General features: G+C 43.0%; 3 protein-coding genes across 3 annotated transcripts; all 3 read right to left on the reverse strand.

Annotated features, from left to right (window-relative positions):
• On the reverse strand, positions 1-4,833 carry LOC143315039 (interferon gamma-like). Its single transcript, XM_076722458.1, has 4 exons — positions 4,706-4,833; positions 3,706-3,777; positions 737-1,024; positions 1-214 (listed from the first exon to the last, which is right to left on the reverse strand). Exons 1-4 carry the CDS (start codon positions 4,823-4,825, stop codon positions 65-67), a joined length of 630 nt encoding a protein of 209 aa, XP_076578573.1. The 5' UTR covers positions 4,826-4,833; the 3' UTR covers positions 1-64.
• Positions 4,834-13,544: 8,711 nt separating this feature from the next.
• LOC143315166 (uncharacterized) lies at positions 13,545-15,652 on the reverse strand. The gene is made up of 4 exons (XM_076722690.1): positions 15,527-15,652; positions 14,290-14,364; positions 13,762-14,019; positions 13,545-13,661 (listed from the first exon to the last, which is right to left on the reverse strand). The coding sequence occupies exons 1-4, from the start codon at positions 15,650-15,652 to the stop codon at positions 13,545-13,547; spliced, it is 576 nt and encodes a 191-aa protein (XP_076578805.1).
• Positions 15,653-22,944: 7,292 nt separating this feature from the next.
• On the reverse strand, positions 22,945-26,933 carry il26 (interleukin 26). Its single transcript, XM_076722692.1, has 5 exons — positions 26,763-26,933; positions 25,028-25,090; positions 23,647-23,787; positions 23,293-23,358; positions 22,945-23,105 (listed from the first exon to the last, which is right to left on the reverse strand). The coding sequence occupies exons 1-5, from the start codon at positions 26,931-26,933 to the stop codon at positions 23,016-23,018; spliced, it is 531 nt and encodes a 176-aa protein (XP_076578807.1). The 3' UTR covers positions 22,945-23,015.
• Between the last annotated feature and the right edge of the window lie 708 nt (positions 26,934-27,641).

The following is a 27,641-nucleotide window of genomic DNA, read 5'->3' on the forward strand; positions in this document are numbered from 1 at the left end:
GTGTTTTAACATGATTGCGTTTTAGTTTCGTCGCGTCACCGTTGACGTCGTCGCTGCGCCTGTTTTAGCCGCTCAGGTGAGTTTTGACCCTCCGTGCTTGCCGCCTCCGCCGTCGCCTCCTCTGCATCTCAGTGTTGTCAGGCAGCGAGCTCGCCTCCTCATAGAGCCACGGCAGCTCCCACAATGCTTTGCTCTGGATGACAAAGTTATCCATCTGGGGGAGGGAGAGAAACTGACATTAATTTCTCAAAGTCAAACGATGGAATTTGTTTGCAAAACAGTAAAAACACAGTTCACACAGCAGCACAGCACAAACCTTAAGAGCCTGACTTTAAGCCCTGCATAAGACGGCCACAGGCCCAGTGCAGAGCTTCAAGGAGCCAAAGCCCCCCAAAAGCCCTACATAAACCTTTGATAAGCTTATCTTTCAGCCTTACTTAAAGCCTGCGTAAACCTTCTGAAGGTCCTACGTTTTAAGGCCTACATGAACCTTTCCTGAACCCTCTGTTAAGCCCTGTAAGACATCTGTAAGCCCCGACAACCTTTCCAGAAGCCTGACTGTAAATGCAACACAAAGCTGCTACAGAAGCCTGGATAAGCCGTACTTCAAGCCTGCATAGGCCCTCCTTAAACCCTGTGTAATCCTTCCACGAGCCTTACTTTCAGCCTACGTTAGGCCAGCAGTCAGGCCCATGTAAACTTTTGTCCGTCTCTCAGTGAGTCTATGTCTCTCTACCTGGATGTGTCTCAGAGACTGCAGTCCCTGCAGAAGCTTCTCCTGCTCGTGGTATCGCTGTTTCCTCAGCTCCTGGACCTTCTTCAGGATGTAGCCCAGCTCCTTCCTGACATCGACACCTGCTCCCGTCCCAGCACCGCCGGCGGTACCGGCAGTGGGGATGACAGCAGAGGCTGGATCCATGTTGCTGCTGGCGGTCTGGGGACTCTGGGTGGGCAGCTGCTTCATCATATGGCCAATCAGCTTTTCGTACGTCTCCAGAACGCCACCCATAAACACCCTCTTTGCCTGAGAGAGAAACAGGTGAGATCAACACACGATGTAGTTTCTGGTTTCTGGCAGGTGATATTTAAACTGCTTTTAACCAAATAACACTGATGGTTCAGATGTGTTTTAGCTTGTTAAGTGCAAATCCTGAATGTGTCCTGTTTTTTGCAGCGAGTTTGGAATCAGTGCAAGTTAATTTCTGGCGAAATTAACTGAAACCAAAGTCTGCTCAGAAAGTAGGAACTCGATCTGAAACGGATTGTGAAACCTGCGTACCAGCGTTGAGGTGTTGAAAACATTTTTTTACACAGTGGAAAAACTTTGTGGTCTCCCACACAAGAGTTAAATTAAGCGTAGAGTCTTAAAGGGGAATGCCGCTCATTCGCTCATTGACAGCGAAAATGAATGCGAGTCCAACATTACTCACGACTCAAGACTCAACAAGGTCACAGGTCAACAAAGTTTCACATTTTATTAATCAGTGAAGACACAATTTCAGACGCTCTAAGTGTCCGACCTGTGCCAGCTAAAGGTCCGATGTTAAACTCAGTAAAACTGGATTTTTATGAACCCAATGACCCACAAGTGTTTCTGGAGTTTTGATTCTAGACCATTTCCTCTCTCGGTTCACCTCAGAAGTTGGTGAAGTTGTGCCAGAAATCATTACTCCGCTAAAACAAAGTTTCTCAACAGTCTCTGGAGTTTTCACAGGATTTAACAAGCAAACGCCCTTTGGAGAGTTTCTGAAATCTGCAGTATGTGGAATCAAAATGCACACGAGAGGTCTTAACTTAACAGGTTACTTGTTGCTTAAAACAGTGTTCCACCTCAGATGAGTCACATGAGGAACAAAATCAGAGTTGGCGAAATGTAACACCTGTGTTGTTGTGGGGAAGGAAAAACAACGTGGAAAAACCCAGAGCGTGATGTGGGATGGGTGGCTTTTCAGTCTGTGCTAAACACCACTTTGAATTGAGCTGCTTGTTTCCTGTGTGCCACCATGAAATGTTAAGTGGGATGAAAATTCATCCTGTCATGGGGGCGCCCCTGTGGCTCAGCTGGTGGGGTGTGCGCCCCATGCATCGAGGCTGTCAGTCCTCCGCAGTGGCCGCAGGTTGGACTCCCACCTGCAGCTCATCTGCTGCATGTCGTCCTCTCTCTCTGCTCCCTTTCCTGTCGCACCTTCAGCTGTCGCTATCATAAAGGCTAAAAAACCCCCAAAAATACATAAAAAAATTCATCCTGACATTAAAATCTGTTTGACCTTCATGACTTTCAAAATGAATCATTTAGCATTTCTCTAACAGCCAGGTGTGAACGTGCTCTCGGTCTGATCATTGATCACCTTTAAATCATTACCTAAACTCAAATTGGAAACCCATTTTAAAGTCTTCAGACCTAAACCTCAGATTGCTATCTTATCCTTTTTCTTTACTGTTTGTCTTTGCAGCCTGAAAAATGCCAGCCACCACAGTATTTCCCTCAACCTCATGTTGTCCAGATATCCTGTTGTTAACAACATGAGAGGAAAAGCAGCAGACAGCCAACCGAAGCCCTGCAGACTGTAGCATGTAAAGGCTCTTAGGCTGGCGCTCAGTGGTTCGACTGCTGGGTTGTCGTTCGGTGCTCGAAACCATCCATGAAGTGTCTTTGCATAATTGTTGGTGAAAAGTGAAAGTTTGATTTGGAGTTTGAGAGAAGTTGCACAAAGGATGCACAGTGCAGAGCAGCTGCAGGATAACCACAAAAACCTCGACACAAACTCCAGTGCAAAAAAGAAACTGTTCACAGAGTCAGACTGAACTATGAAACCTGAGGAAAACACCAGCTGCTGACTCAGTGTTTGATGTTCAGCTGAAGATCAACAGGAGAACATGGAAAGCAGCTTAAAGCAGCCCTACAGTACACACTGCAACACTATCAAGCGCACTCTGAAGTATGCTAACACTCGCTTACTGTGAAACTCACTGCACACTGAAGCTCCCGAATACTCATTAAAACATCCCGAATCACCTGAACGCACCTCCTCAATGAGATTTGACAAGATAAGAAAATCAAAAGCAGTCTCATGTAGTCATTGGAGTCAAGAGGCCTAGCTTAGCATAAAGACTGGAAGCAAAGAGAAACAGTTAGCCTCGCTCTGTCCTAAGTCCAACAGTACACCAACCATCACCTCTAAAACTCACTACTCAATGAAAAAAGACGTCCTGGTGAGCAGTAGTCAGAGCAGTGAATGTGTGTCATCATGGTGAGGTTGTCAGGTTTGGTGCCATTGTGCCTTTACAGTGACTAAAACCTGTGCTAACAAACATTAGCCAGAGATGCTGTGCAGAAGCAGCAGGTGGAGGGATGAACCAATAGATGAGGTCACAAACAGCTGTTCTCACATTCCTGTTTGGATGCAAATGAATGTAAATTGGTCAGCTGTAGAGCTGTTGGTAGGTTTTTTTTTCCCACTTTAGACAGAACCAGGCTAGCTGTTTCCATCTGCATCCAGTCTTTATGCTAAGCTAGGCTAACTGCTTCCTAACTCTAGCTCATACTTAACACCCTGAGAGTGGTGTCTATCTTCTGGTCTCACTCTCAGGAAGAAAGAAAGCAAACATGTCTCCCAAAATGTTGAGCTATTCCTTTAAGCTTATGAACCAGAGACTTCACAGAGACTTCATGCTCCTCTTTGTGGATGTATAGAAACTATTTACCTCCATTTTTGCAGTCAGCGGCTCTCTGGAGAACACAGGCCTCCCATCGAATCTGTCTTTAGGTGAAATCCTCTGCAAAAAAAGACAATGAAACATTTTTCAGGTCACATTTGATGTAAATCGAGTGTCTCTCCACCTTAAAGGAAGCAGATCAGTGTTTTTTCATAGAATACAAATCATGTGCACTGCTCTGAAAACTGTAGCTATTGGTGCGTTTAAGGACAGTCAGACAATGGAGATTTCTGTTGCAAAGCATTTAACTGATGCACAGTAGTATTTCATCAAGCATCTGTTCTTATTGATGCATTCAAGGTCACTCTGACCCCGGCGATGTACGAGGCTTTGCTGTTAACGAGTTCTGTCATCATAATAATCACAAACAAAAGACAAACAATAAGTAAACACGTAGTGGTATAGATAATATGAATTTCTCTTATGACATCTGTTGGTGCATTCAAAGACGTGAATTTGCTCATTTCTTGGACTGCGCTGATAGTTCCTAGACTTTAACATAAAAACTGTCTTTTGCATTTGTGGACACCTGAGGTTTGAGTACCTCTCAAATCTCAAAAGTAGGAGTGGCCTTGAATGCACCATTAAGACAGTATCCCTGCTGTCCACTGCATTACCACGTGACAACAGTATAATGTACATAAAGATGAAAGTTGTTTAACAGTAATGATGATTGTGAGAGACAATATTTGTAGTTAATGGACTAAAACATGAAAAACAGACATAGTGACTGCGAAACCAAAAAGTGTGTGTGCGCATGTGTGTCTGTCTGTGTGTGTGTGTGTGTGTGTGTGTGTGTTTGTGTATGTGTGTGTTTGTGGTGAGAGCATCAGTGCGAGAAAGACGAACGAGGAAACAGAGGCTTGTACCGGCATTTGAAGTGCACGACAACAAATACTGAAACTGTGCCTGTAGTAGTATAAGAACAAGTAACAACAGCGTCAGCAGAACTAACAGTAGTAGTACTCGCAGTACTGCCAATACTCACATAGTGCTGCAGGAGGTTCTGGATGGTTCTGTTCATCTTCACAGGGATGTGGGAGCCTCTGACCTGACACACCGCCAACCAGAGACACAGAAAGACCACCGCCCTCGCTGTGGCAACCATCGTATCACTGTTCGTTACACCCCTGCCTGCCGGTCGCTGGTTCGATTCCCAAGCCTGTCCGGGCCCGGCGTGACTGTCGCTTCGGTCTGTGTAGGAGCGATGCGGTGGACAAAGACAGGTCCAGCAAAGACCTGCCTGGCTGACTGTGTGATGGCTGACTGACTGTCTGACAGACGTGTGTCTTCTGCCCTGAAGTTGGCTCAAACTGTTTGACTTGTCATGAAAGCTTTTATTTATAACGCAGTGAGAGAGTGAGGAAAAGGGGCAGAGAGGCATAGACACACACAGGGGAGAGAGAGAGTGTGATGCAGCGATGATCTAGGTGTGAAAAATGTGGTTGTGCAGTTTCCTTTAAATCACCAAACTTCATAGAAGTGGGTGAGGGGTCTCCCACTCGTGCATGCCAAACAAATAATCAGCTCACTGAAGAAATGCAAATCACCCACTGGTTTTAATGCAATTAATGGTTGTAATGGTCACACTGGGGACAGTTTCTGATAAAGGTCTCTATTGCATGCAACTCATACAGTCTGGAGTGCGTTGGGGTTCTGGTAGAAGTCGTTTGAAAGCTCAGCACGGCTGCAGCCTGCATCGGAAACGAATGGAAACCATTACGAACCCTATGCAACCGGCTGTATCTGCGGCTTTATTAGGAACTCCGAAAGTTTCTGATGTCGGTTCATATGTGCGCTGAAGCGTACGCATGCATCAGCCCATTGGTTCCTGTTGTAAATCATTGGCTCATTTCTTGAAAAGTTTCAGCAATTTCCTAAAACAGCTGGTCAGTATGCTTTTTATCAGAGCAGGAGGAAATACCGCGTTTGTTGGCAACTATTTTCAGAAGCAGATTGACGTGCTGAAGTGAGTATTTCTGAGGTAGTCATTAATGTTATGCAGCCGAATTAGCCTGGAGTGTCAAGTCAGTGTTAAAAGTGCTAAATAGAAGCATGATTGGTTGCATGCACGTACAGATCAACACAACGCTCGGTCAGTGTCTGGAGGCCAACGATGGACACCACAGGAGAAAGAGACAACGAGACAAAGGTGGAGCTGACAAAGGTGGAGCTGAGAGGGATCGGAGTGAACGGAGAAAGACTCAGAAGGAAAGCGACACAAAATGTTGTAAAATCCCAGATGTGTTCATGAGCGCCGGATGTGATCGGTGTTTGCAGAAGACGAAGCATACGAACACCTCATGAGCTCTGAGCGCGTCATATCACAACCACACCTTTCCCCAGCTCGTTCAGCGTCGGAAAGCAGGAGATGAGTATGCCTGGAAATTACCTGGAAAATAAGACCTCATGCTCTTTTCTGTGAGGTTGGAGTGTCTGCAGAACAACCAGAGCTTCATGATGATACACGTCAGTCCAGTCAGAGCTCAAAAATTAGGCCCATATATGAATATTTGTTCATGTTCTATATTGCCATTATTAGCTGCTGTCATGCCAACACTAGCAAGCTGGTTGTAGTCTCATTTGTGGTCTAATAAACAGTATAAATTCATCACATTGAAGTGCTCCATATTTCCCTAAATCATTTGCTCCCACTAGTTTTTATCAAAGCTCAGTCAGGAGGAAACAGTGCATTTGTTGGGGACTACTTTCAGGGGTGGATTAATACACATAATACACAGCAGGACGGTGTAAATGGGATCGAGTCAAAATAAATTTCAGTGTGTGTTCCTGGTCACTCAATGCGACAGTGCAGCTCACGCCCAACAGTACTTGTCAGTAGATACATTCACTGTTGGTTTGAGACTCTTCCTGGGAAGCGAACAGTGACCAGACTTACACTTTAATACATCTACAAGTCATCTGAACCAAGAGCACATTATTTTCTGCACACCAGACCAGCAGCTGTTAGACATTATGATGTAAACTGCAGGATCTTAACAAGAAACTCTGCAGAGAGAAGGTTAATGAGGCGAAAGTTAGTGGGTCACAGCTTTGGTTAGCAAGTGTGCTAATCACACGTGATCATTATAAAGACAATGCTGGTTACTGCGGTAAGTCAGCCAAGCTGAGGTGACTTTGGTTTCAGATTTCAGATTTCAGTCTGGTACTTATGTTTCACAACCGGCTGGCAGAGCTGAGATCAACATTTTATTGCAATTAGCAGCTGAAATAAACGTAATGAGTAAGTTCAAGCTAAAAGCCTAAAAGTATGGATGAACACATGAAATAGCTACAAGAAACAGCTAGAGGCTGAAAGAGCTAAACTGAATGAATAAACAGCTCAGAAAGCTAGCAAAAAAAAAAAAAAAAAAAATGCTAAAAGTAGTGGATAAACAGCTGGAACAGTTAGCTAAAAGTTAGCTAAATTAATGAACAAAGACTTGAAATAGTAAAACTAAAAATCTGCTACAAATAATGAATAACTAGTTGAAATGGATGAACATTTGAAATAGTTGCTAAAAGTAATGATCAGTTGAAATAGCTAAAAGTTAGCTAAACATAATGGATGAAGCTACAAATTCCTGAAAGAGGCGGATAAATAGCTGACGTTAGTTAAACATAACAGTTGGAATAGTTAGCCAAACGTTAGCTAAATGTAGCTAATGGATAAATACAGCTGTTGGTTATATGAAAAAACTTTGCAGCATTGTTCACTTTTTTAGCGTTAACTGTTAGCAACCATTCAGAATCCATTCATAAGAGCATTATGCTTTTTGATTGATGCAGATGACAGCATGAGCTTATCTGATGTGGACATGTGGGTCAGAGTAAAATCTAGCATATTAAACATAATGTGATGGCAAAACGTAGAATACTGTGGATAATATCTTATTTTATGGAGTCATTTCAACAGCACAGCAGAGAGTGACAGGCCAAACGAGAACAGGAAATAACGTCATGAAGAAGACACCCTGGATGGGTGTGAAGTGTTTTAGTGAGTAATGCACAGAATGAGCAAACCCTTGATTAGATTAGAGGAAACAGACACAATACAAGGCTTTTCTTGTCAGCTGTTTATTTATATGCACACACTGAGCGAGGTGTCCGGAAACAGAGGTGAAGACCTGGACTGTAAATATCAGTGCAGGTGGGAAACAACCTGCTGCGATGGCATATAGGGAAACAAAAAGGAAAGTGAAACCAGAGGAGGGTCCTTCAGAGAAAATGCTTTATTGTAAATGAGAGGAAGCTGCAGGGATGCTCAGGAGCTTCATGGAAGAGACACCTGGACAAAGTTCATCCAACCACCTGACCGTGGTAAGATGGCATTTTAAGGGCCTTCTGGGAGGTTTTATCGGCCATTTTTAAACATTCACAGCAACATTTTTAATCAGATTATTCCAGCGATATTCACGCGTGACAGCTTCAGAGTGGTTGAGGTGTGGTGACGGCCGGTCGCACCTGCATTACAAATGACTAAAGATCTCAATGCAATTTCAGAGCAATCATGGATTCACTCACTGGACCAAAGCAACACCAGATTTTTGTGCATCAGCTTCAACTTCAGCATCATTTACCAATTACAAGCCCCCTCAGTGCAAAGCTTGGACTTCACAGAGAGCGTTCAAAGAGTTTAAAACGGAGGAAAGACTCGAAGCTCCTTTGCCGTATTGCACATCCAGACTTACTGAACCTGCTCAGAGTGTAAACTGCTTCACGCTAAGCAGACAGTTATGAGACAGGAGAGGACCATACAAATACAGTAAACATGTTTTTAATAAACTGTCAAGCTAGCAGCAGTTACAGTTTGAAGCGTGTACACAGGCGTGAGCAGTGGCAGGCAATAAATGAAACGTTATGTTGTGTAACATAAATGTTTTTTCTTTCTTTAATGATCCTGTGACTCCTTAGATTTTAAGATAGATAGATGTGTGGAACAGTCACCTCACAGGCCACCGTCCTCTGACCTTTGACCTCTGAACACTGGCTGCAGGTGTCGGGCTTCGGCTTGAAATAGGAACTGAATTTGGTGCTGAGCTCGGCAGGAAGGAGCCGAAGACATGCAGGAAACGGGACGACAAACAGGAAGCAGACAGGTAGCTGTTGGTGTTGACGTTCAGGTGTAAGCACATGGGTATCCCCTACTCACACACACACAGACAAACACAGGAAGAGGTTTCACAGGTGGGAGTTGGTCTCTGTTTGGAGGAATTCGCAGCTGTTTCTTCTCAAATATCGCTCTGAACTTCAACGGTCTTCCTCTGAATTTCTGCTGAAGTTCCACTAAATCTCTGTGTGACATCGCTTTGCTTGAAAATATGACCTTTTTTTGGATGATGACTTTGAAAACAGTTGCTTCCCCACTAGTGCACCAAATGTGGATTCATCCGCCGCTGAAAATAGTCCCACAAAGAATGCACTGTTTGCTCCTGTTTGAATAAAGTTTGTTAAAAACTACAGTGAGCGGCTGTTTTAGAGTCTTTCCTGAAATGAAACTGTTTGTTTGTTTGTTTGTTTGTTTGTTTGTTTGTTTGTTTGTTTGTTGCAGCTCTTCATTGAAGTTTTAGGATGTTTACACAGTGACCAAAAGATTTGTGTTGTCTTGTGCTTCGAGTCACAACATGAAATGTTTTTGCATGAAAAGTGACTGAAATGATCAAAGTAGTCGCAAATTAGTAAAAGTTTCAATCAACGGACAGTTTTGATTAATCAACCGATCATTTCAGCTGTACGGAACAGCTTCATATTTTATAAGCTCATATGTTTTTTAATGCAAAAATTAAATCAGTAAAGTACGTAGTATATAAAGCTGTCAGATAATGTAGAGAAATAAAAGTACAGTCTTTGGTACCTTAAATTCGTACTTGAGTAAAATACTTCCATCAGTGCTGATCAGCAGCCTGAGGAGTTTACTTCGATCTTACAGGCACCTTAAAAAGCTTCAGTTCTGACGAAGACGTGTTTCCTCTTCGTTACCTGTCCTGAACTGAGTCGATCTCAGTCAAATGTTAAACCACAGGTTTGAAGCCAGGTGTCATGTGTGATGCGTTCAGGGGTTTCCCCTCACAGCGAATCAGAGGACGGGACTTTTCTCGCTCACAGGAGAGAAAAGGTGACGTCACCTGAAGGAAAAGGTCCAGGTTTCTCCAAAGTTTAGAAAAACTGAGTCATCAACGTGGACAGAGCGAGGTTTAGAAGAATCGGTGTGTATCCTCCATCCGAGTCGACGAACAACACAGTACAATACGATACAAGTATACACAGTACTAATACTACTATTCAGGCAGTTTGTCCAGAGCAAAGCAAACTAACGAGTCGTAATGCAAAGGAGCTCAACGTGGAACAGAATCTCCAAAGAACATTAATGAGTAAAAGACGATCAAGAGACGAGATGAAACGTTCATCAGCGCTGACAGCAGAGTCCACGAGAACGAGACGACTTCATCCTGAAGCTCATCCTGAGCTTCATCCTGAGCTTCATCCTCAACTTCATCCTGAACTTCATCCTGAACTTCATCCTGAGCTTCATCCTGAGCTTCATCCTCAACTTCATCCTGAGCTTCATCCTCAACTTCATCCTCAACTTCATCCTGAGCTTCATCCTGAGCTTCATCCTCAACTTCATCCTGAGCTTCATCCTGAGCTTCATCCTGAGCTTCATCCTCAACTTCATCCTGAGCTTCATCCTGAGCTTCATCCTGAGCTTCATCCTCAACTTCATCCTCAACTTCATCCTGAGCTTCATCCTGAGCTTCATCCTCAACTTCATCCTCAACTTCATCCTCAACTTCATCCTGAGCTTCATCCTGAGCTTCATCCTCAACTTCATCCTCAACTTCATCCTCAACTTCATCCTGAGCTTCATCCTGAACTTCATCCTCAACTTCATCCTCAACTTCATCCTGAGCTTCATCCTGAACTTCATCCTGAACTTCATCCTCAACTTCATCCTGAGCTTCATCCTGAACTTCATCCTCAACTTCATCCTGAGCTTCATCCTCAACTTCATCCTGAGCTTCATCCTGAGCTTCATCCTCAACTTCATCCTGAGCTTCATCCTCAACTTCATCCTGAGCTTCATCCTCAACTTCATCCTCAACTTCATCCTGAGCTTTATCCTCAACTTCATCCTCAACTTCATCCTCAACTTCATCCTGAGCTTCATCCTGAGCTTCATCCTCAACTTCATCCTCAACTTCATCCTGAGCTTCATCCTGAGCTTCATCCTCAACTTCATCCTCAACTTCATCCTCAACTTCATCCTGAGCTTCATCCTGAAACATTCGGCCATTTTTCTACAAAGACACATTTTATACAACAAATTTAAAACTCCTAAAAACTCATCTGACAGTTTAGAAAACGACTGAGTCTCTTCATCTGATTAAACTGTGTTAGATTAGATTCCAAAGATTTCACTTGTACAGACACATGAATAACAAATGTGAGTCAGAGTGAGAACATTAATCTGAGTGAACTCATTAATTCATTAACGAGCGGGTCGGTGTGGACGGGTCGGGGGCGCTGACTCATCACTCATAACCAGAGCAGTAACCACCGATCCATCCTGTGTGATGACATCACGAGGGGAGGGGAAGTCCCGCCGTACGATTGGTGCAGGAGCTGGAGAACACGGTGATGTCAGAGTGATGTCAGAGGAATGCCACGCAGTAATTCCACCACACACACAGAAGGTTTCTTTCTTTCTTTCTTTCTTTCTTTTCCTCTTTCTTTCTTCCCCTTTCTTTCCCTTTCTTTTTCTTTCTTTCTTTCTTTCTTTTTTCTTTCTTTCTTTCTTTCTTTCTTTCTTTCTTTCTTTCTTTCCCTATTTCTTTCTTTCGTTCCTCCTTTCTTTCCCTCTTTCTTTCTTTTTTCTTTCCCTATTTATTTCTTTCCCTCTTTCTTTCTTTCTTTCTTTCTTTCTTTCTTTCTTTCTTTCTTTCTTTCTTTTCTCCTTTCTTTCCCTCTTTCTTTCTTTCTCTCTTTCTTTCTTTTCTCCTTTCTTTCCCTCTTTCTTTCTTTCTTTCTTTCTTTCTTTCCCTTTCTTTCCCTCTTTCTTTTTTCTTTCTTTCTTTCTTTCTTTCCTCCTTTCTTTCCCTCTTTCTTTCTTTTTTCTTTCCCTATTTATTTCTTTCCCTCTTTCTTTCCCTCTTTCTTTCTTTCTTTCTTCCCCTTTCTTTCCCTCTTTCTTTTTTCTTTCTGTCTTTCTTTCTGTACTTGAGTTTTTTCATTCTTTCCTACGTTCTACTTCTATTCCACATCTCAGAGGCAAATACTGTCCTTTTTACTCGACTACAAGTTCACTTACTTTGCAGATTCTGATCAATAATACAAAATATAATCAACAAATAATTAAGATATCATAAGTTAAGATAAGACTTTACTGATCGTCAGTAATTTGTTAAAGTGATGAAAGCATGAATGATCTAATAATTATACTCCAGTATATCATATATGTGATTCTGAATCGGGCCGTTCTATAATGAGTACTTTTGGTACTTTGAGTACACTCTGATGCTAACAGAGTGTCCGTGGTATTGTTACCTCTTCCTCAATGGTTGCAAGCAGCTCAGATAAAATCTTTGACGTCACTGGCTGCTTCTGTTCTCACAGCGCTCTAATGAAAACTCCACCTCCCAGCATGCACCTGCAGGCTCTGGGTATCTGTATAGAAGGAGCTGCTTTGACTTTTGCTGGTTCATGCGACTCGTTCTTGTTCCCTTTGCTTTGAGTGTGTGTTTGTATCTGTGTGATGAGCTGCAGCTGGTGTCCTGTGATTGGACCGTTTGAAGGGATTGCTGCCTGCTGATTGGACGAGCATCTTCCCTCTGCCGCCTCTGAGGCTGGTGTTCAGCTCTGTGTGTTTTCAGTGACTTCTTCTGCTGTCGTTTACATTCTGTTTGGGAGGTTTAGGTTTTAATTAGTGAACCTTTGTTTGTCAGAGGCTCTGCTCATCTTTGAAGCCTTTTTCTTGGGAGAGTGAAGACCGGAGGACTCACCCAGCATCTCATGTCCAGGTTTCATCAACAGAGCAGGAGTCGTTATGTGGGCTGAGGTCAGAGCACAGACACCAAACATCTGTTCACATCCATAACACCTTCATCATCCTCTCCACGTGGGCTGGCTGACTGACGTACTCGTGCTTTGGGAATCAGCTTTTTAACTGTGGGTGGGATGTTCATCTGTCCACATACTTTTGGCCACATTCAGTGTAATTGTGATCTAAACAGCAGACGCAGAGATCTTCTCTTTTTGTTTCATTTCAGTTTAGTTGGACTGTCGTTGTCACCTCATATCTCTTTCTATATCAGAATCGAAACCAAACAACATGAAAGCAGTTGCTGATTTGGTGTGAAAACGTGAGAAAGTGTGCCGTCAGCAGCTTCATGGAAATCCTGCTCACCACTGAGAGCCGCCGGCGGTTAATGTCATTTTCTTCTGTTTCAGAAACAGATAAAAAAAAAAAGGAAAAAAGGAAAAAAAAATGTAAAGTGAAGCTTTTAGTTGCTGCTGATTTCTGTTTTTATTCAAGTGAACAAGAAAAAGTTTTTAAACACTACAAGAAAATAAATAAAGTTAAATTAATCATAAATAAAATACATTAAATTATCAGAAAAATAAATATAACTCAGTTAAGTGGCTGGATTGATTGACCTAAAGTAACCCCTTAAATAACAAAATAAATATATGGATCTGTCAAAGTGTGTCTGGAAGATGTCGCCATGGAAACCTCACGAAACTTAACTCAGTTACAGATAAAAAACAGAAACTACAAGAGAAGAAGCTGCGTTTGAAGATGGAGACCAGCGAGCGTTTTCGCCACCGCATCATTCGGTAGAGGACGAGTGGGCGGGTCTACAGGTGCGGCTGCAAATCACAGAAGCCTCCTGGTAGATTTCCAGGAACTGAGCCAGAGCTTTCTTCTGAGCCTCGGGGTCGTCCACCTGAGAGACACACAGAGTCCAGGTCATTTCATGGTGGACAGACAGACAGACAGACAGACAGACAGACAGTCACAGACAGTCACAGACAGGTAACACTCACCTCTATCTTGCTGAGCTCGCTGATGACGTCCTCTCTGTCGTTGGTCTGCTGGCTCAGGCGTCTCTTCAGCACCTCGATCTTCTGCTGGAGGATCTTCAGGGCCGACTCCACCTTGGACCTCTGGGTGTCGGTCAGGTGGCTCAGGAGAGTCGGGGTCCCGTTGTTGTCGTGCTGCTGGCTGCGGTTGTGCTGCAGGATGCTGGAGAAGATTTGCATGTAGATGTCCAGCGTGACGTTCATCAGCTGCACCTCTTTTCTCTGCGGAGGGAAGGAGGCAACGCCTGTCAGTCAGTACGCAGGGATTACAAAGACAGGCTGAGTGTCACAAGATAAAAACAGCATTTATGTCACAGAAAACACCAAAGTGAGCTGCTGCTCCAACACTTTATGGACCCTGTTTGAAAACCACGCATCTCCAAAAAGTTCATTTTTCACAGCCGATGAGGGGAAACTTAATCCTGCCTTTAATCAAAAAAATTCAAAATATCCAAATGTGTCAGCGAGTGGTTTCCTGTGATTTCTGAGTACCTGAGATGAGGTGTTGATGCTCCTGATGACCGAACCGAAAAGAGGATTAACGACGATGTTCGGCTGCGTCAAACCCTAAAACACACAAAAACACACATTTAAATTTTTTCATGTCAACCAGAACAACAGAAACACTGAGTATATGAAATACTGAAAGATGAAGTATCAAAATTTCTGTATTGTAATGGCACCAGTACACAAACAAAGACTGGAGCATCATTTCCAGGACACCTCGTGTCAGTTAAGCGTAGCACCATCACAACAAACATGTCAGTGTTTGTCCTGGTGTGTCTGCCTTCATTCACTGTTATTACTCTGATCATTGAGTTTTAATGACACCACCAGGCTGAGATAATTCCAGTTATCATCAGTGCAGCTTTTCGACTTAAATTTCCTCGTCAGTGAGGCGGATCGCAGCAAAGAGCCGCCAAAAGTCCTCAAGCTTTCACTTTCAGAACAAGAAATCTACAGCAGGTCAGACTTCAGCAGGAAAACTTCTCGTCTCACATTCGCAGCAGAAAACCTTCGTTTGTGTGTCTGTAAGAACAGAAACATCTTTAAACAAGCTGACTTCAAAGTGTTGGAAAAAGGTGAAACTGACTGAACGCCAGCAAGATCATTTCAGATTTCACTGAAACATAGTGAGAGTCAATCGTCGATATTTTCCACAGGAAAAAAAACAAAAAAGAAAACGATACTCAGCTGCTGATTCACTGATGTCATCAGATAAGAGCTGAGATACGAGCGGACCAGTTTTTAGCGGATTAAATGTATGAATAAGGAACGCCGGGGAGCTCGTGGCTGTAATTAATGGTGAGATTTGCTGTTTTCTCGTGGTCATGAGATGCCTTAACATAAAAAATAAACAAATCTAGGTTCAAATAAACATGACACACAGCAGCAAGAAGTGCCTTCTTGTAATCATGAGATAAAAAAGCAGAAAGTTCCGATCGACTAAAATCACACAGAGCTGTTTGATCTCATCATAATGAGTAATAAGTGCAGTTTATCACCATTCGGCGACTCAGGCCTTTCGGCGCATACTGCAAACATCGCCTCGCTTTGATCGCCTCTTCAAACACTCTGATGAACTCAGATTTCAGCTCCTGTGTGATCTTAAAGTGCAGCTTCATCATTCATTTAGCAGCTGAACGTTTAAACCCAAGCAGAGGCTGAACTGCACAGAAAACTAGAGGATCTGAAATTGAACCCTGTGGGACGCCACAGCGTAACTCACCAGCACATCTGCGATGGACTTGTGGGTTTGTTTCAGTTTCTCAGGGACGTACTGAGCAGGACTCCCAGATGCAAACACAGCTCCCAGTAAGACCAGTAGACACACTGAACCACGGAACGAAGACATATTGGACCACTTCAGTACCTTCAGACGACCTTAGACTGTAGCGTAAAAAGGCAGCACCTCAGAGAAAGGCTGGGAGAGTTCAGACTGTTGTCTAATCACTGATGCTCTGTGCTGACCTGTGGGTCTATATATATGGCTTTGCGTCTGTGTGTATCTGCCTCATTGTGTGTCTGAACATGCGTGTGGTTGTGCATCTCTGTGGTCTGTGGGCTTTCAGCAGCAGCACCAGAAACAGCAGCATCGACGACAGTTTTCCTCTAAAACTCACTCAGCTGCTTCTAAAGGTGCACACACAGGAGACTCCCTGGCCAGGTTTCCATTCATTTCCATCCACTGAACACATACACATGCACAGATTGAGGAGACCCCCTGGTCAGAGTGGTTTAACTGGAGGAAGACCAGTTCATCAAAATTTATGCAGAATCCTGTGTGTAGCAGTGCACACCAAGCAAAATTAAGGTTAACCAGTCGTGCCAGTAACATCACTGATATGTGTGTGTGTGTGTGTGTGTGTGTGTGTGTGTGTGTGTGTGTGTGAGACAGAGAGAGATAGTGGTTTTAAGCTTTATGAAACTTTACAGACCTGTTTTGCATTCTGTTTGCAAGCTTTTGTGCATGTAATGTTTGCATGTGTCTGCAGGAACTTCAGCAACCTAAAAGGCCTAAAAGAGCATAAAATCATCTTTTGTTTCAACCTTTATTTAATCTTCTACAGCTCAGTGATTACTGTTTCAATCCATTAGTTGATGAAAACTAATCAGCCGCTTTTCTCACAAACAACAAACTGCGTCAGCATCCAAACAGAAGTTCCACCTGTTCTCTGCTTTCAGCGTCTCTAATGTGAGTTTTCGCTGCTTTTCTCTGTTTTTTTCTCATTGTAAACTGAATTTTTGGGGGTTTTGGATTTGAACAAAAAAAGAAAAATGTGCTGGGTATTTCTCACTACGTCATGACATTTTATTAAACAGCTTGTTAATTGATTAAACGAGAAGAGAACTGGCAGAGTGGTGGATAATGAAAATAATGTCATGTGCACCGACAACGTTTGCACTGTATTGTTTCCTTATGAGGAAACGCTGTGGAAGCTGCCCTTTGAAGAAGAGTCAGACTGTAATTCATACCTGTTCATACAAACTGGAATAATGGCTTCCAGTGGGGCCAGAAGTTTAGTCAGATCTTTTATTAAACCAAAGCAAGACAAAATAAATATTCTCCAATAGAAGTGAAAGTCCAGCGTGCTAATATCAGTACCGTGTACTTAAACAATCGAAAGTACTCTCTATGCACCAAACGTCTCCTGCATTATTCCTCTTCTTCTTCTTAGTTTTGTTATTACAGATGCATTAACATGGACGCAGCGTTCGAGTGCTGTAGCTGGTTTAAATGCATGACTTTTGACTTCTGTTAGGCACATTAAGCTGCAGAGACCACCTGAAACAGAAATTCTCCATAAAATGTCCACCATGTCATAATAGACTAAAGTGCATCACAATGTCAGAAAATGTCCCTGTGACAAGTTATTCCAACAGTCATCTCTATAGAGCAGACGTAGCACGAGGGGAAGGACACGGCCCACCCTGAGGATGCTGTGAAAAGGTCAAGGAGGCTGCAGCGAACTTTCACTCTGAAGGTGTGTGCAGCCCCAAAGCCATGATCTTTACATGATGCATTAGCGGAGACCTTAAAAAGCCCACACAGACGTACAACCAGAAATCAGGCCGATGTGGAGCTGCCGATGGGTCTGTTTTTTCCTGTTTTGGTGGAGCTAAGCTAACAGTTCCCCCCTGCTTCCTGTGTTTGTGTTCAGCCAGCTAAACACTGGCCTAGCTCGTCTTGGACTTGTTTTTGTAATAGATGCACAGAGATGAAAGTGGTACGGATCAGGTCATGACTGAAAGTTTTATTCACTTTCAGTTCTATTCAGTTTATGCTCTGTTGAATGAGCGTTGGTTTCTTAGGATGGGAGCACTGATATATTCACGATTTCATAGATTAATAAATGAAACCCTGAAAAACCAAAGAGAAAATGAAGAATTTGTTGAATTAGTTTGACATCGTCTTCAAACTTTGTGTCCTCAGTTTGTGTCCCTGTGAAGGCAAATCTTAATGCTACAGCATACAATGATGTTTCAGACCAGCGGTTCCCAACCTCAGGGTCAGGACACCCAGAGGGGCCGTAAGATGCCGACCAGGGTCAGAAAAAAGAAAAGAGTAAATTCTTCTACACAAAATTTGACCTTTTTCTTCTTCTGACTGCACTTTGCTTGTGAAACACAGGAAGTGTCCTCTTCATTAAAATTCAACACAATCACAGGAGTAAAATTCTGTTTTTGGTTGAACTGCTCAGTAAAAATCAATGCAGCCTGTGATAAGAGGTCACATGTAGACGTCAGTCATGTTACAGTGAACAGTGTTCTTTCAACTTCATGCCATCACTTTGGGAAGGTGCTTTCTGTTGACAGGTCTGCACAGAGCCCTGAACTCAACGCCATCCACCACCTGTGGGAGGAACTGAACCCTGACCGATCCAGACCTGGTCCCCACCCTCAGTGCTGGACCTCAGTGATGCTCTGGTGTCTGAACGGGAGTGAATCCCTGCAGCAGGTTCAACGAGCCGCCAGAGCAGCTCATTGATGAACATGGTGTCAGATTGATGTGTTCAGCTGGCACATACAGGTGCAACGTCAGTGTGTCCACATACTTTTGTCCATCTAGTGCAGAATCATCACGGCAGCTGGAAGAAATGCATTCATCATTGTGGGCAGAGATGCCACAGTGCCGTCGCAGCAGGCAGAAGAACGTCCCTGCATCAGCGCGGGTGGAAACGCAACCACAAGGCTTACAGCGAAACCTGAATCATCACTGCTGGTGCCCGAAGAAATGCCATTACTGCGTGGCGAGAAATCATTTCTAGAGATTCCTCGATAAACTTAATTTGGCCTTTGATCCAAATTCAACATGAGTCTTTTAATATCTGTATTTTCTGCGTATTACAGCTGCACAGCACACAGTTCAAGTGTACAAAAACAAAAAATACTGTCAATTGAAATTTGCTGCAGCCGTCTGAGCTGACAGTTCTGGAACTTTCCCAGCTCACCGCTGTTATTGAGTGACCATGGCAACAACAGGAACAACACCAAGAGTATGATGGAGGAGGTCACCTGTGTTTCTGTTTCTGGTGTCACATTTCCCTGAACTGGATGACACATCTTCACCGACGCAATCAGCTAACACTTAGCTAAAGCTCATTTCAACTGTCCATCCTCTCATCCGTTAGCTACGGTCAGTTAACCTTTAGAGCCGGCTGCACGAAGAGCGGACGCCATAAAGTTCAGTTTGGCCCAAACGATGCTTCTGCTGAAAACTGCGAGGCTGTTTAACAGAAAGACGTATAGTTTGAATTCAGCTCTTCCTCGTGTCCTGTGAGATCTGTCTCAACGTGAAAATAACTTTTTCAATAAGTTTTCTTCTCAGAAATGAATGATGTGCTGCAATAAACTCACACCAGCAAAGTTTTGGCGAGTCTCCGCTTGGGAATGAGCGCGGTGGCGTCTTAAGATTCGACCCTGAATGTTTTCTCAGAATCTTTCACCTTCATATTTGTGTCTTTTCCCCTCAGGCTCTCTGACTGAGACAAAGCTCTGTTACTGGGAAATGTCGGCATCCACAGGTCCAGCACTGTCATGACGGGTTGTTGTCTTGTGTTTACGCAGTCAGCGAACGAAGTTTCTAACCAGTTTATGGACGAACGGGATCATCAGCAGATGAACGGCAGACTGAAGGTTCAGGTTTGTGAATCCACCGCTGAACACTTGGCGAGGCTAAGACGCCCTGCTAACATACACACTGATACAGACCGAAGGCTAGCTAACGTTAGCCGGCCCGCGACCGACAGACAATTTATTATTGTTTATTGATCTTCTCGTCTATGGACACAAACGCTGCGTTCACATTTAAACTCATATTAAACGCCGTTAGAAAGCTCAGATTTCCGCAAATTAACTGATTAAAACCATTTCAAGTTACAATCACAGCAGGAGGCTCAATAAACACCAACCCCAGACAAACAACCATTTCTAAATGAACGCCATATATTTCTGATGGCTGGAATAATGACATGTCGGCATGTCGGCATGAGTGCATCGTTATAAGAATGTGATTCAAACATCGTTAGGGAGCAGAGATGTGTTGCACTCAGACTATTGTTGGACTGAGTTTCTAAATGTAAAAAATCAAAACCTTAGAAACCGAGTTTAACCTTTCAAAAACCAAGAAATGGACAGGTCTGTGATTGTCTTCCTGTAGTCAAAGGTGAAGTTCTGTTCAGGCTTAAAACGGCAGATTTTCATATTGTGCAGCTTCGAATTCAGGGTTCAGATTTTCACATTCATGTCGAAAAAGATGTGAAATGTTTTTAGACGTAGTGTTTTTATGGCATAAATTAAAAATCCTGTCATGATGATAAAATGACTTTATGATGATCCAGTAACATTTCTTTTCCTTTAGTACACAGGAAGAATAATTCCTGTCAGCCTGACACACACACACACACACACACACACACACACACACACACACACACACGCTGGCTGTTGGCTTTCTAGGTAAGTGTTAATTAACTAGAATTAACTCCTCGTCTCCCACATTTAAAAAAGTCTGTGTTTCCTAGAAGTCGAAGCAAGACAGATTTTTTTTTTTCCTGTGGGCAAACCGTCAATATAAACACACACACACACACACACACACACACACACACACACACACGCACGCCACATCCTCTCGTGTGTGGTGGAGGGTTGAATTTCCCACCTACTAACAGTTCGTTGATTGGATGATCTCGTCGGCCTCACTGACCTATGACCTCTGAGCGGTAACACGTGACGCCTTTTCTTCTGGATGAATTCTGGACAGATGTGGAAATAAATCTACTCGTTTGTGGTTTTAGCAGCCGTTAGTGTTGAAGCTACCTGTTGGCCAACAGCTGCTGGGTGCAGTGACGACACACAGCTCCTCTAAAGCTCCAGCAGGGGATCACCTCAGTCCTAACTCTGCTGTCCACTTAAGTCTAGCGTGGACTGGTTCATCTTTGATGCCACAGGAGGGCAGCGCACTCTGACAGCTGATGCTGGCACTGACAGGAGCGTCAGACCTGTAAGACCAGAGTCACGTGACCAACAGTTAGCAAAGCTAGCACCACCACGAGTATGCTAATCTGCTAGCTACTTTGTGGTTCCTCATAGAGACGCTGATTGTTAGTTTGTGAGCTGTTTTATTGGTGGATATCTGTCACATGACCTTTGGATAACAGCGACCCGTTTGTGGCTGTTTCCCAGAAGCAGTTTGTAGCAGTGCAGATCCGTCCGCACCAAACTAGACAAGAATATCAGAAAAGATTTGTTCGTTCCTTTTTTCACAAACGCTAACAGGATGCAGTGTGAATCAGACACTGGAAAGCAGGGGACACTGCTAGGCTAGCTGCCTGAGCTAGGCTAACCATGAAACTTCTATAGATGAAACTATGAGCCATCTTCACATGCAAACCTGGGTCAGGTGGCCAACAAGATGTCAAAATGAACACATTTAATATGTCTGTTTCCACATCCAGCTGATCCAGAGCAGCGTGGTCACCCGGCGGCGGCGTGTTTGTGTCCTGATGAATGTTAAGTCTCTTTTAGCTCTTTCTCTGGTCTCTACCGACTCCTGAGGTGGACATCTGCTCTACAGCAGCTCATGCTCCATGTTCGCTCAGCGCGTCTTTGTGCTGTTTGGTGCTGGCAGATACTTTAACTTCATCAGAGGTCGTCTGATGGAAACAGCTCAGACTGAACCAGACAGGAAATGCACTGCAAAGCAAAAAGCCAAAAGCGGCTAAAAAGGTGATCGTTTTCGAGGCTTTTTGGTTGATTTTTTCATCCTGAACAGGAACTCTGCAGTGGAGCTGACTCAGCACGGAGACGGTGATGCGTTCAGTTCAGTGCTGTGTCATCACGTGGGGGCGGAGCCACGGGGGCAGAGCTCTCACTATGGGCATCGGCGGGAGTTTCCACTGACAGGTAAGGGAACGGATTAGCGTGACTCACTTTTCCTTTTGGGCGAACTGTTCCTTTAATTCTTCCACTAACTCAAACGGAACTCTGACAGGACAAACTCCAAATCCAAGTTGTTTCCTTTCCTTTCTTGGTCTCCACATTTCTGATTTCTTTGTTTCTTTTTCACTCCTTTCCTTTCTTTGACTTTGCTGCTCATCTAATTTTTATTTCCTGCCATTTCTTCTCCTCCACTCATGTAAAATGTCTTCTTCTTTTCTTTCCTCTCGTCATCCTCTCTTCCCTATAGTCTTCTTCATTTCCTCTTCTGCTATACTTCCCTCTGCTCCTTTCCCCTGCTTACTTTCTTCAGTCTTCCAGTCTACGTTCACTCCTTTTCTCCCCTTTAATTTCCATCTTTTCTTTTTCTTTCCTTCTTTTACTTTCTTTCCTTTCCCTGTTAAGACATGAAGTGATCCAGCACTCACATATACCCCCACTAAAAACATGCAAGAAGATCACCACCTGACCAATGGTGACGCCGAAGATGGGTCCCCGGGCGCCGGTCTGGCTGCCCACCGCTCCTGGTCTGCCGCGGAGGAAGGACGACCAGGATGGGTTAAAGGCGGAAGTTAAATTTCACCTCGTGTGCCATCGTGCTCGCATGTGTGTGTGACAAATAAAGGGGAATGTCTCCCCCCGATTCTTCTTAAATATTCATGTATTGTAGTACAGTGTCTTGACCAGCAGGGGGAGACAACCCTCTAAACTCAGTTAAAACAACTTCACTCAACAGTGGTGAGATAAAAATGTTGTTTATTTCACTGAAAATCTTAGAAATCTGACAAATGAACATACATATACTGACAATAATTCATATAAAAATCTTCCTTCATATTATTAGAAATTCAATATATTAAAATTTCAAGTACTTTTAATGCTCTTCAATGAATACTCAAATATAATAAATATTTTCTGACACATAACTTGTTTTGTAAATAAAGCTACATTGTTTAAAACGTTCAAAACACTAATTAATACTTTAAAAATAATAAGATTGAAGACCTTCACAGAAGTCAGAACTATGTTGGTGCTTCCAGAAGAAAAAAGTGAGGAGAAAAAGTTTCAGTTCAGATCCTGATTTTCCTTCACAGAAATGAACTAAATGATAAATGACAAAAGCATTAAATGTTTGTGCTGCAAAAATCCAATTTCAACACTGATTTTTAAAATGAAAATTGTAAACAATGAGCCCAAATGATGATGATGATGATGATGATGCTGATAGAGGTGATGATGACAACACTGATGACGAGGCTGGTGGTGATGATGATGATCTACAGGATGTGGCGCTGTGCCAGCTCATCAATCCACCTGAGGACGAAGGTGAACTCTCCGACGGCCTTTCGCACTCCTTCGTCTCTCCTCTGCAGGTACAGTGTTATTAACATATTTATAAGTTTAATGTGACTCTTCATTAGTAGGAATGACAAAATAAATAAAGTATTTTATATGATTACCCCTGATGGAGAACTAGATAAAACAACTGATGTGTGGATGAATTATAATGTTTTACTGCCATGCTGGTAAAAACAGGTGAGCAGCATGTGGTACCTTTTTAATTTTTCTTTCCAGTTTCTTGATGATTTTGAACCATTTTGAAGATTTTGAGGAAGAAACCTGAACACAAAGGACATAAAACAGATTAGTCAGTGTGTAGTCACGGCATTGCAGTGTGTGTGTTGTACTCACGCAGTGTTGCAGTGTGTGTGTTGTACTCACGCAGTGTTGCAGTGTGTGTTGCAGTGTGTGTGTTGTACTCACGCAGTGTTGCAGTGTGTGTGTTGTACTCACGCAGTGTTGCAGTGTGTGTTGCAGTGTGTGTGTTGTACTCACGCAGTGATGCAGTGTGTGTGTTGTACTCACGCAGTGATGCAGTGTGTGTTGCAGTGTGTGTGTTGTACTCACGCAGTGATGCAGTGTGTGTTGCAGTCGGTACAGCAGTTCATTGTAGTGGGGGGGGAGGAGCTTCTGGACAACCTCTTTACTGAACACACTCCTCTGGTACACATCAATCACTTGCCGCATTTCCAGCCAGCCAATCGCATGCTAAGAAGAGAGATCAGGTACACTTCACATCAGGATGTGTTGTGCCTACATGGGGACGACCTATGGTGTTAAACTCAGTGTGCTTTTTATTTCATGGTGCCTGCTGAAATAGGGCAGTTGAAGCGTGTGATACCACCAGATGTGTCATACAGTATATTCAAGGTTCAGCCATGAGGAGGCCATTTTTCACGAGAGTTGACACACATCATTGCTCAGAAGTAGGACAGCAGCAAATCTTCATGTGTTGCATCATCCAGCAATAACCCCTGTCCTAGTGCCACATGTTGCTGTTCCATTAGTCTTTCAGAAAGGCTGAAAAGTATTACGGTGCAGTCATCACCTTCTGTGCCAAGCAGGATAAAGCACGATTATGTTGGAAACATTCAGCAGCAAAAGCTAGCTTAAACCAAGAGTACACTGTCAAAGCGAATTGTTGGTAAAAAAAATAAAATAAATAAATAAAAAAAACAGTGTTGGGTCTTAACCTCCCAGTACAGTGAGAGGAGATGGACAGAGAGCCTCTACAAGAAAACCCATCGAGCACAGACACTAGCTTAGCATCTGCTACCTCAGACAAGAGGTGAGACTAAAACAGCTGAAGCATTTCCTTGTTGGAATTCAAACTGGAAGGTATGTCAGCTGTAACAGGTTTGGAAACACCTGTCACTGGTTTGATGAGTTTGGGAAGAAATTCCAGAAGGAGTGATGTGAGGAGGCGGTTCCACTGCGTTGGAATCAGGTTGGATATGGTTCTGTACAGTTACAGTATTAGAATGGAGAGGCAGTGTCACATGTGGTTGTGGTTGAGGTGAACCAAGTGAACACCATTACAGCTGGAGGCTGAGACCTCACTGAAAGATTAACTTCCACTGATGCTCTCCAGCACCAGACTCCATTCAAAAAATGATCAATTTTCACCAGAGACACAAACACTGTGTCTGCACAACATACTGTATGATGGTGGCATGAGCTGATCTGACAGACAGGCTAACAGACAGACAGACAGACAGACAGACAGACAGGTTTACAGACAGACAGACAGGCTAACAGACAGACAGACAGACAGACAGACAGGTTTACAGACAGACAGACAGACAGACAGACAGACAGACAGACAGACAGACAGACAGACAGGCTAACAGACAGACAGACAGGCTAACAGACAGACAGACAGACAGACAGGCTAACAGACAGACAGACAGACAGACAGACAGACAGACAGACAGACAGGTTTACTGACTTCAGGACATTTGGTGCAAAACTTGGGCAGCAGTCTCAGTCGCCTGGAGGATTTTTCTTCTTTCTGCAGAGAAAAACATCAAATTCAAATACTGCGTTCCTTAAGTGAAAGTATTAATACCACAGTGTAAACAAATTCCATTGAAGTAAAAGTACAGAAGTTTTACTTGTATAATCCACTTACAGTATCTAAAGTGAAAGTACTCATGATGCAGTTTTATTAGATGAGTAAAAACAGCATTTCCCTCAGGAATATTCAAGTACCTCAAATCAGTAGTAATATTACAGCCAGTAGTACTCGTGGTAGTATGTGAAAGGAGTTTCTTGGCGGCTTTCGTCTCTTGATGTTCTGCTGACAGTGTTTTCAGTCAGCGTCTTTGATCTGATCGGAAGCTTTGATCTGGTTTGAAAACTGCAGCTTTTCACACTTTCACTTCCTGTCTGACAGCGAGCGCCAGCTGGAAAACGTCTCGCTGCCACTCGTCAATACGTTTGATCACATGCTGATGCCAAGTCGTGAGAACGAGTCTGTAACAAATCACATCTGATCGCATCAAAGGTGCTTTTATTTTGAAAGAACTGATCAATCAGTCTGGGTGATCGATTAGCGTTCAATCTGTTGTTGTTGTTCGTGACGTGTTTGCATCAGCATTAGTAGTTATTGATTAGCTCGTCAGTCAGCTGTTGATTCATATTAGTTTTACAGCTTTTACCGTCACATCTGATGATTGATCAATTTGGAACTCTATAGGAATTATTGATTATTATATCGATTATTCATCATTTTACTCAGCAGTCTTATTTAATAAATAACAGTGATCAACAATAAACAATGATCAATAACTACAACAATAATGTTTGATCAATTATTGATCGTTGTCAGTTTACAGTAAACAGATTCACTGATAAACTGATAATTAACCTGACCTGCTAATCAATACAGTACATCAATATGTCTTCTTATGTGGGGTTGAATTGATAGTAAACTGATATATTGATTGGCACACTAATTAGTAAGCATGATCATTGACATTTAATTGATAGTAAATTGATATATTGATCAGTAAACAAATCAATAACAGCTGTTATTGACCACTGATTGGCAGACTAATCAATAAGAGTAAATATTGGCAGTGCATAGTGAGCTGATGAAAGTTATTGATCTTTAATTCATGGCAAACTAAAATATAAAATATTTAATGACAGCCTCATCAATAGTTATTATTGACCTTCAATTAACAGTAAAGTGAAATATTGATTGAAAAACTAATCAATAGAGGTTACTGAAATTTAAAGGTTGTAAAGTGACGTATTGATTGGCTCGCTAATCAATAAAAGCTATTTGCCTTTAATTTGTGGCAAACTTAACTCTTTATTGATTAGGGTGATCAATAGACGTTATTATTGACCAGATTAATTAACAGGTGATATAATTTGGTGGTAAACTGACGTATTGATCGACACACTAATTGGTAAACATGGTCGTTGAACTTTACTTGCTCATCAGTAATTGGTACTGTTGATATTTAATTGATTGTAAACTGATATATTGATTACAGGCAAATCGATGTGTTGTTATTAAACTTTAAAAGTAGTAAACTGACATCAATAATCAATCATCAAGGATGATTTCAAGCCTGTGTGCTGATCAGCAGATGATTGACCTGAAATCGATCTTTATGGATCTTGAGTTGATCAGGTAATCAGAGCTATTGATCAGCACTCACTGATCTTACCGGCAGTTCTTTGATCAGCTGTCTGGTCCGGCTCCACAGGTCTCGGATCAGCTCGGCGGGGATCACCTGTGGACAGGTGAGGCCTCGCTCATCCGTCGCAGTGGTCTCGAGGCCAGCGGTGAGAGTGAGGAGCAGCATGAGAGCAGACGTCCTGAGGAGGAGGAGAAACATCTTCAACTGCAGCAGGTTCACTCCCCCTGCTGCCTTTATACCTCCTCCTCTGCCTCTTCTCCTCCCCCCAGCGCCCCTCTGTCAGCACTCCCCCCTCTTCTCTTTGTTTCTCCTCCTGTTTCAGAAATTTCCTAATATCGCTGACTCACTGAAATTCCCAAGGAGCTGATGTCACCTCCTCTTTCTCTCCTCTTCCCTGTGTTCCTCCTCCTCTCCTCTCCTCCTCTAGCCTCTCTTTCCTCCCCTTCTTCCTCCTTTTTTCCTTGTCTTCTCTCCTTTTATCTCCTGTCTCCTTTCTTTTGTTTTCTTGTTTTTCTTTACTTCCTCTGCTTTTTAATTCCCTCCTCTTTTCTCTGTCATCTTTTTTCTCCTTCTATTCTTACTCTCCTCTCCTCCTCTTTCTCCTCCATGTCCTTTCTTTTCTCATTACTTTATTCTTTCCTATTTTTTCATCTACTCTCTCTCTCTCTATTTCCTCCCTTTGTCAGCTTTTCTCATGTTCCTCCTTTACCTTTTTTCTCCTCCTGTTCTTTCTCTCTTACTCCTCTCCTCCTTCCCTCCTTAGTTTCTTAACTGCTCCTTTCTCTCCTCTTTCTCTCCATTTCTCTCATATTTTTCTTTTTACCTTCTGCTCCTTTCTTTTTCTCCTCTTCCTTTCTTTGCCCTTCCTCTTTTTCCTCTCATTTTTGTTGCTCCTTTTCTCTGTTG

The sequence above is a fragment of the Chaetodon auriga genome, chromosome 22 (genome assembly GCF_051107435.1).
Source record: "Chaetodon auriga isolate fChaAug3 chromosome 22, fChaAug3.hap1, whole genome shotgun sequence".
NCBI lineage: Eukaryota > Metazoa > Chordata > Actinopteri > Chaetodontiformes > Chaetodontidae > Chaetodon > Chaetodon auriga.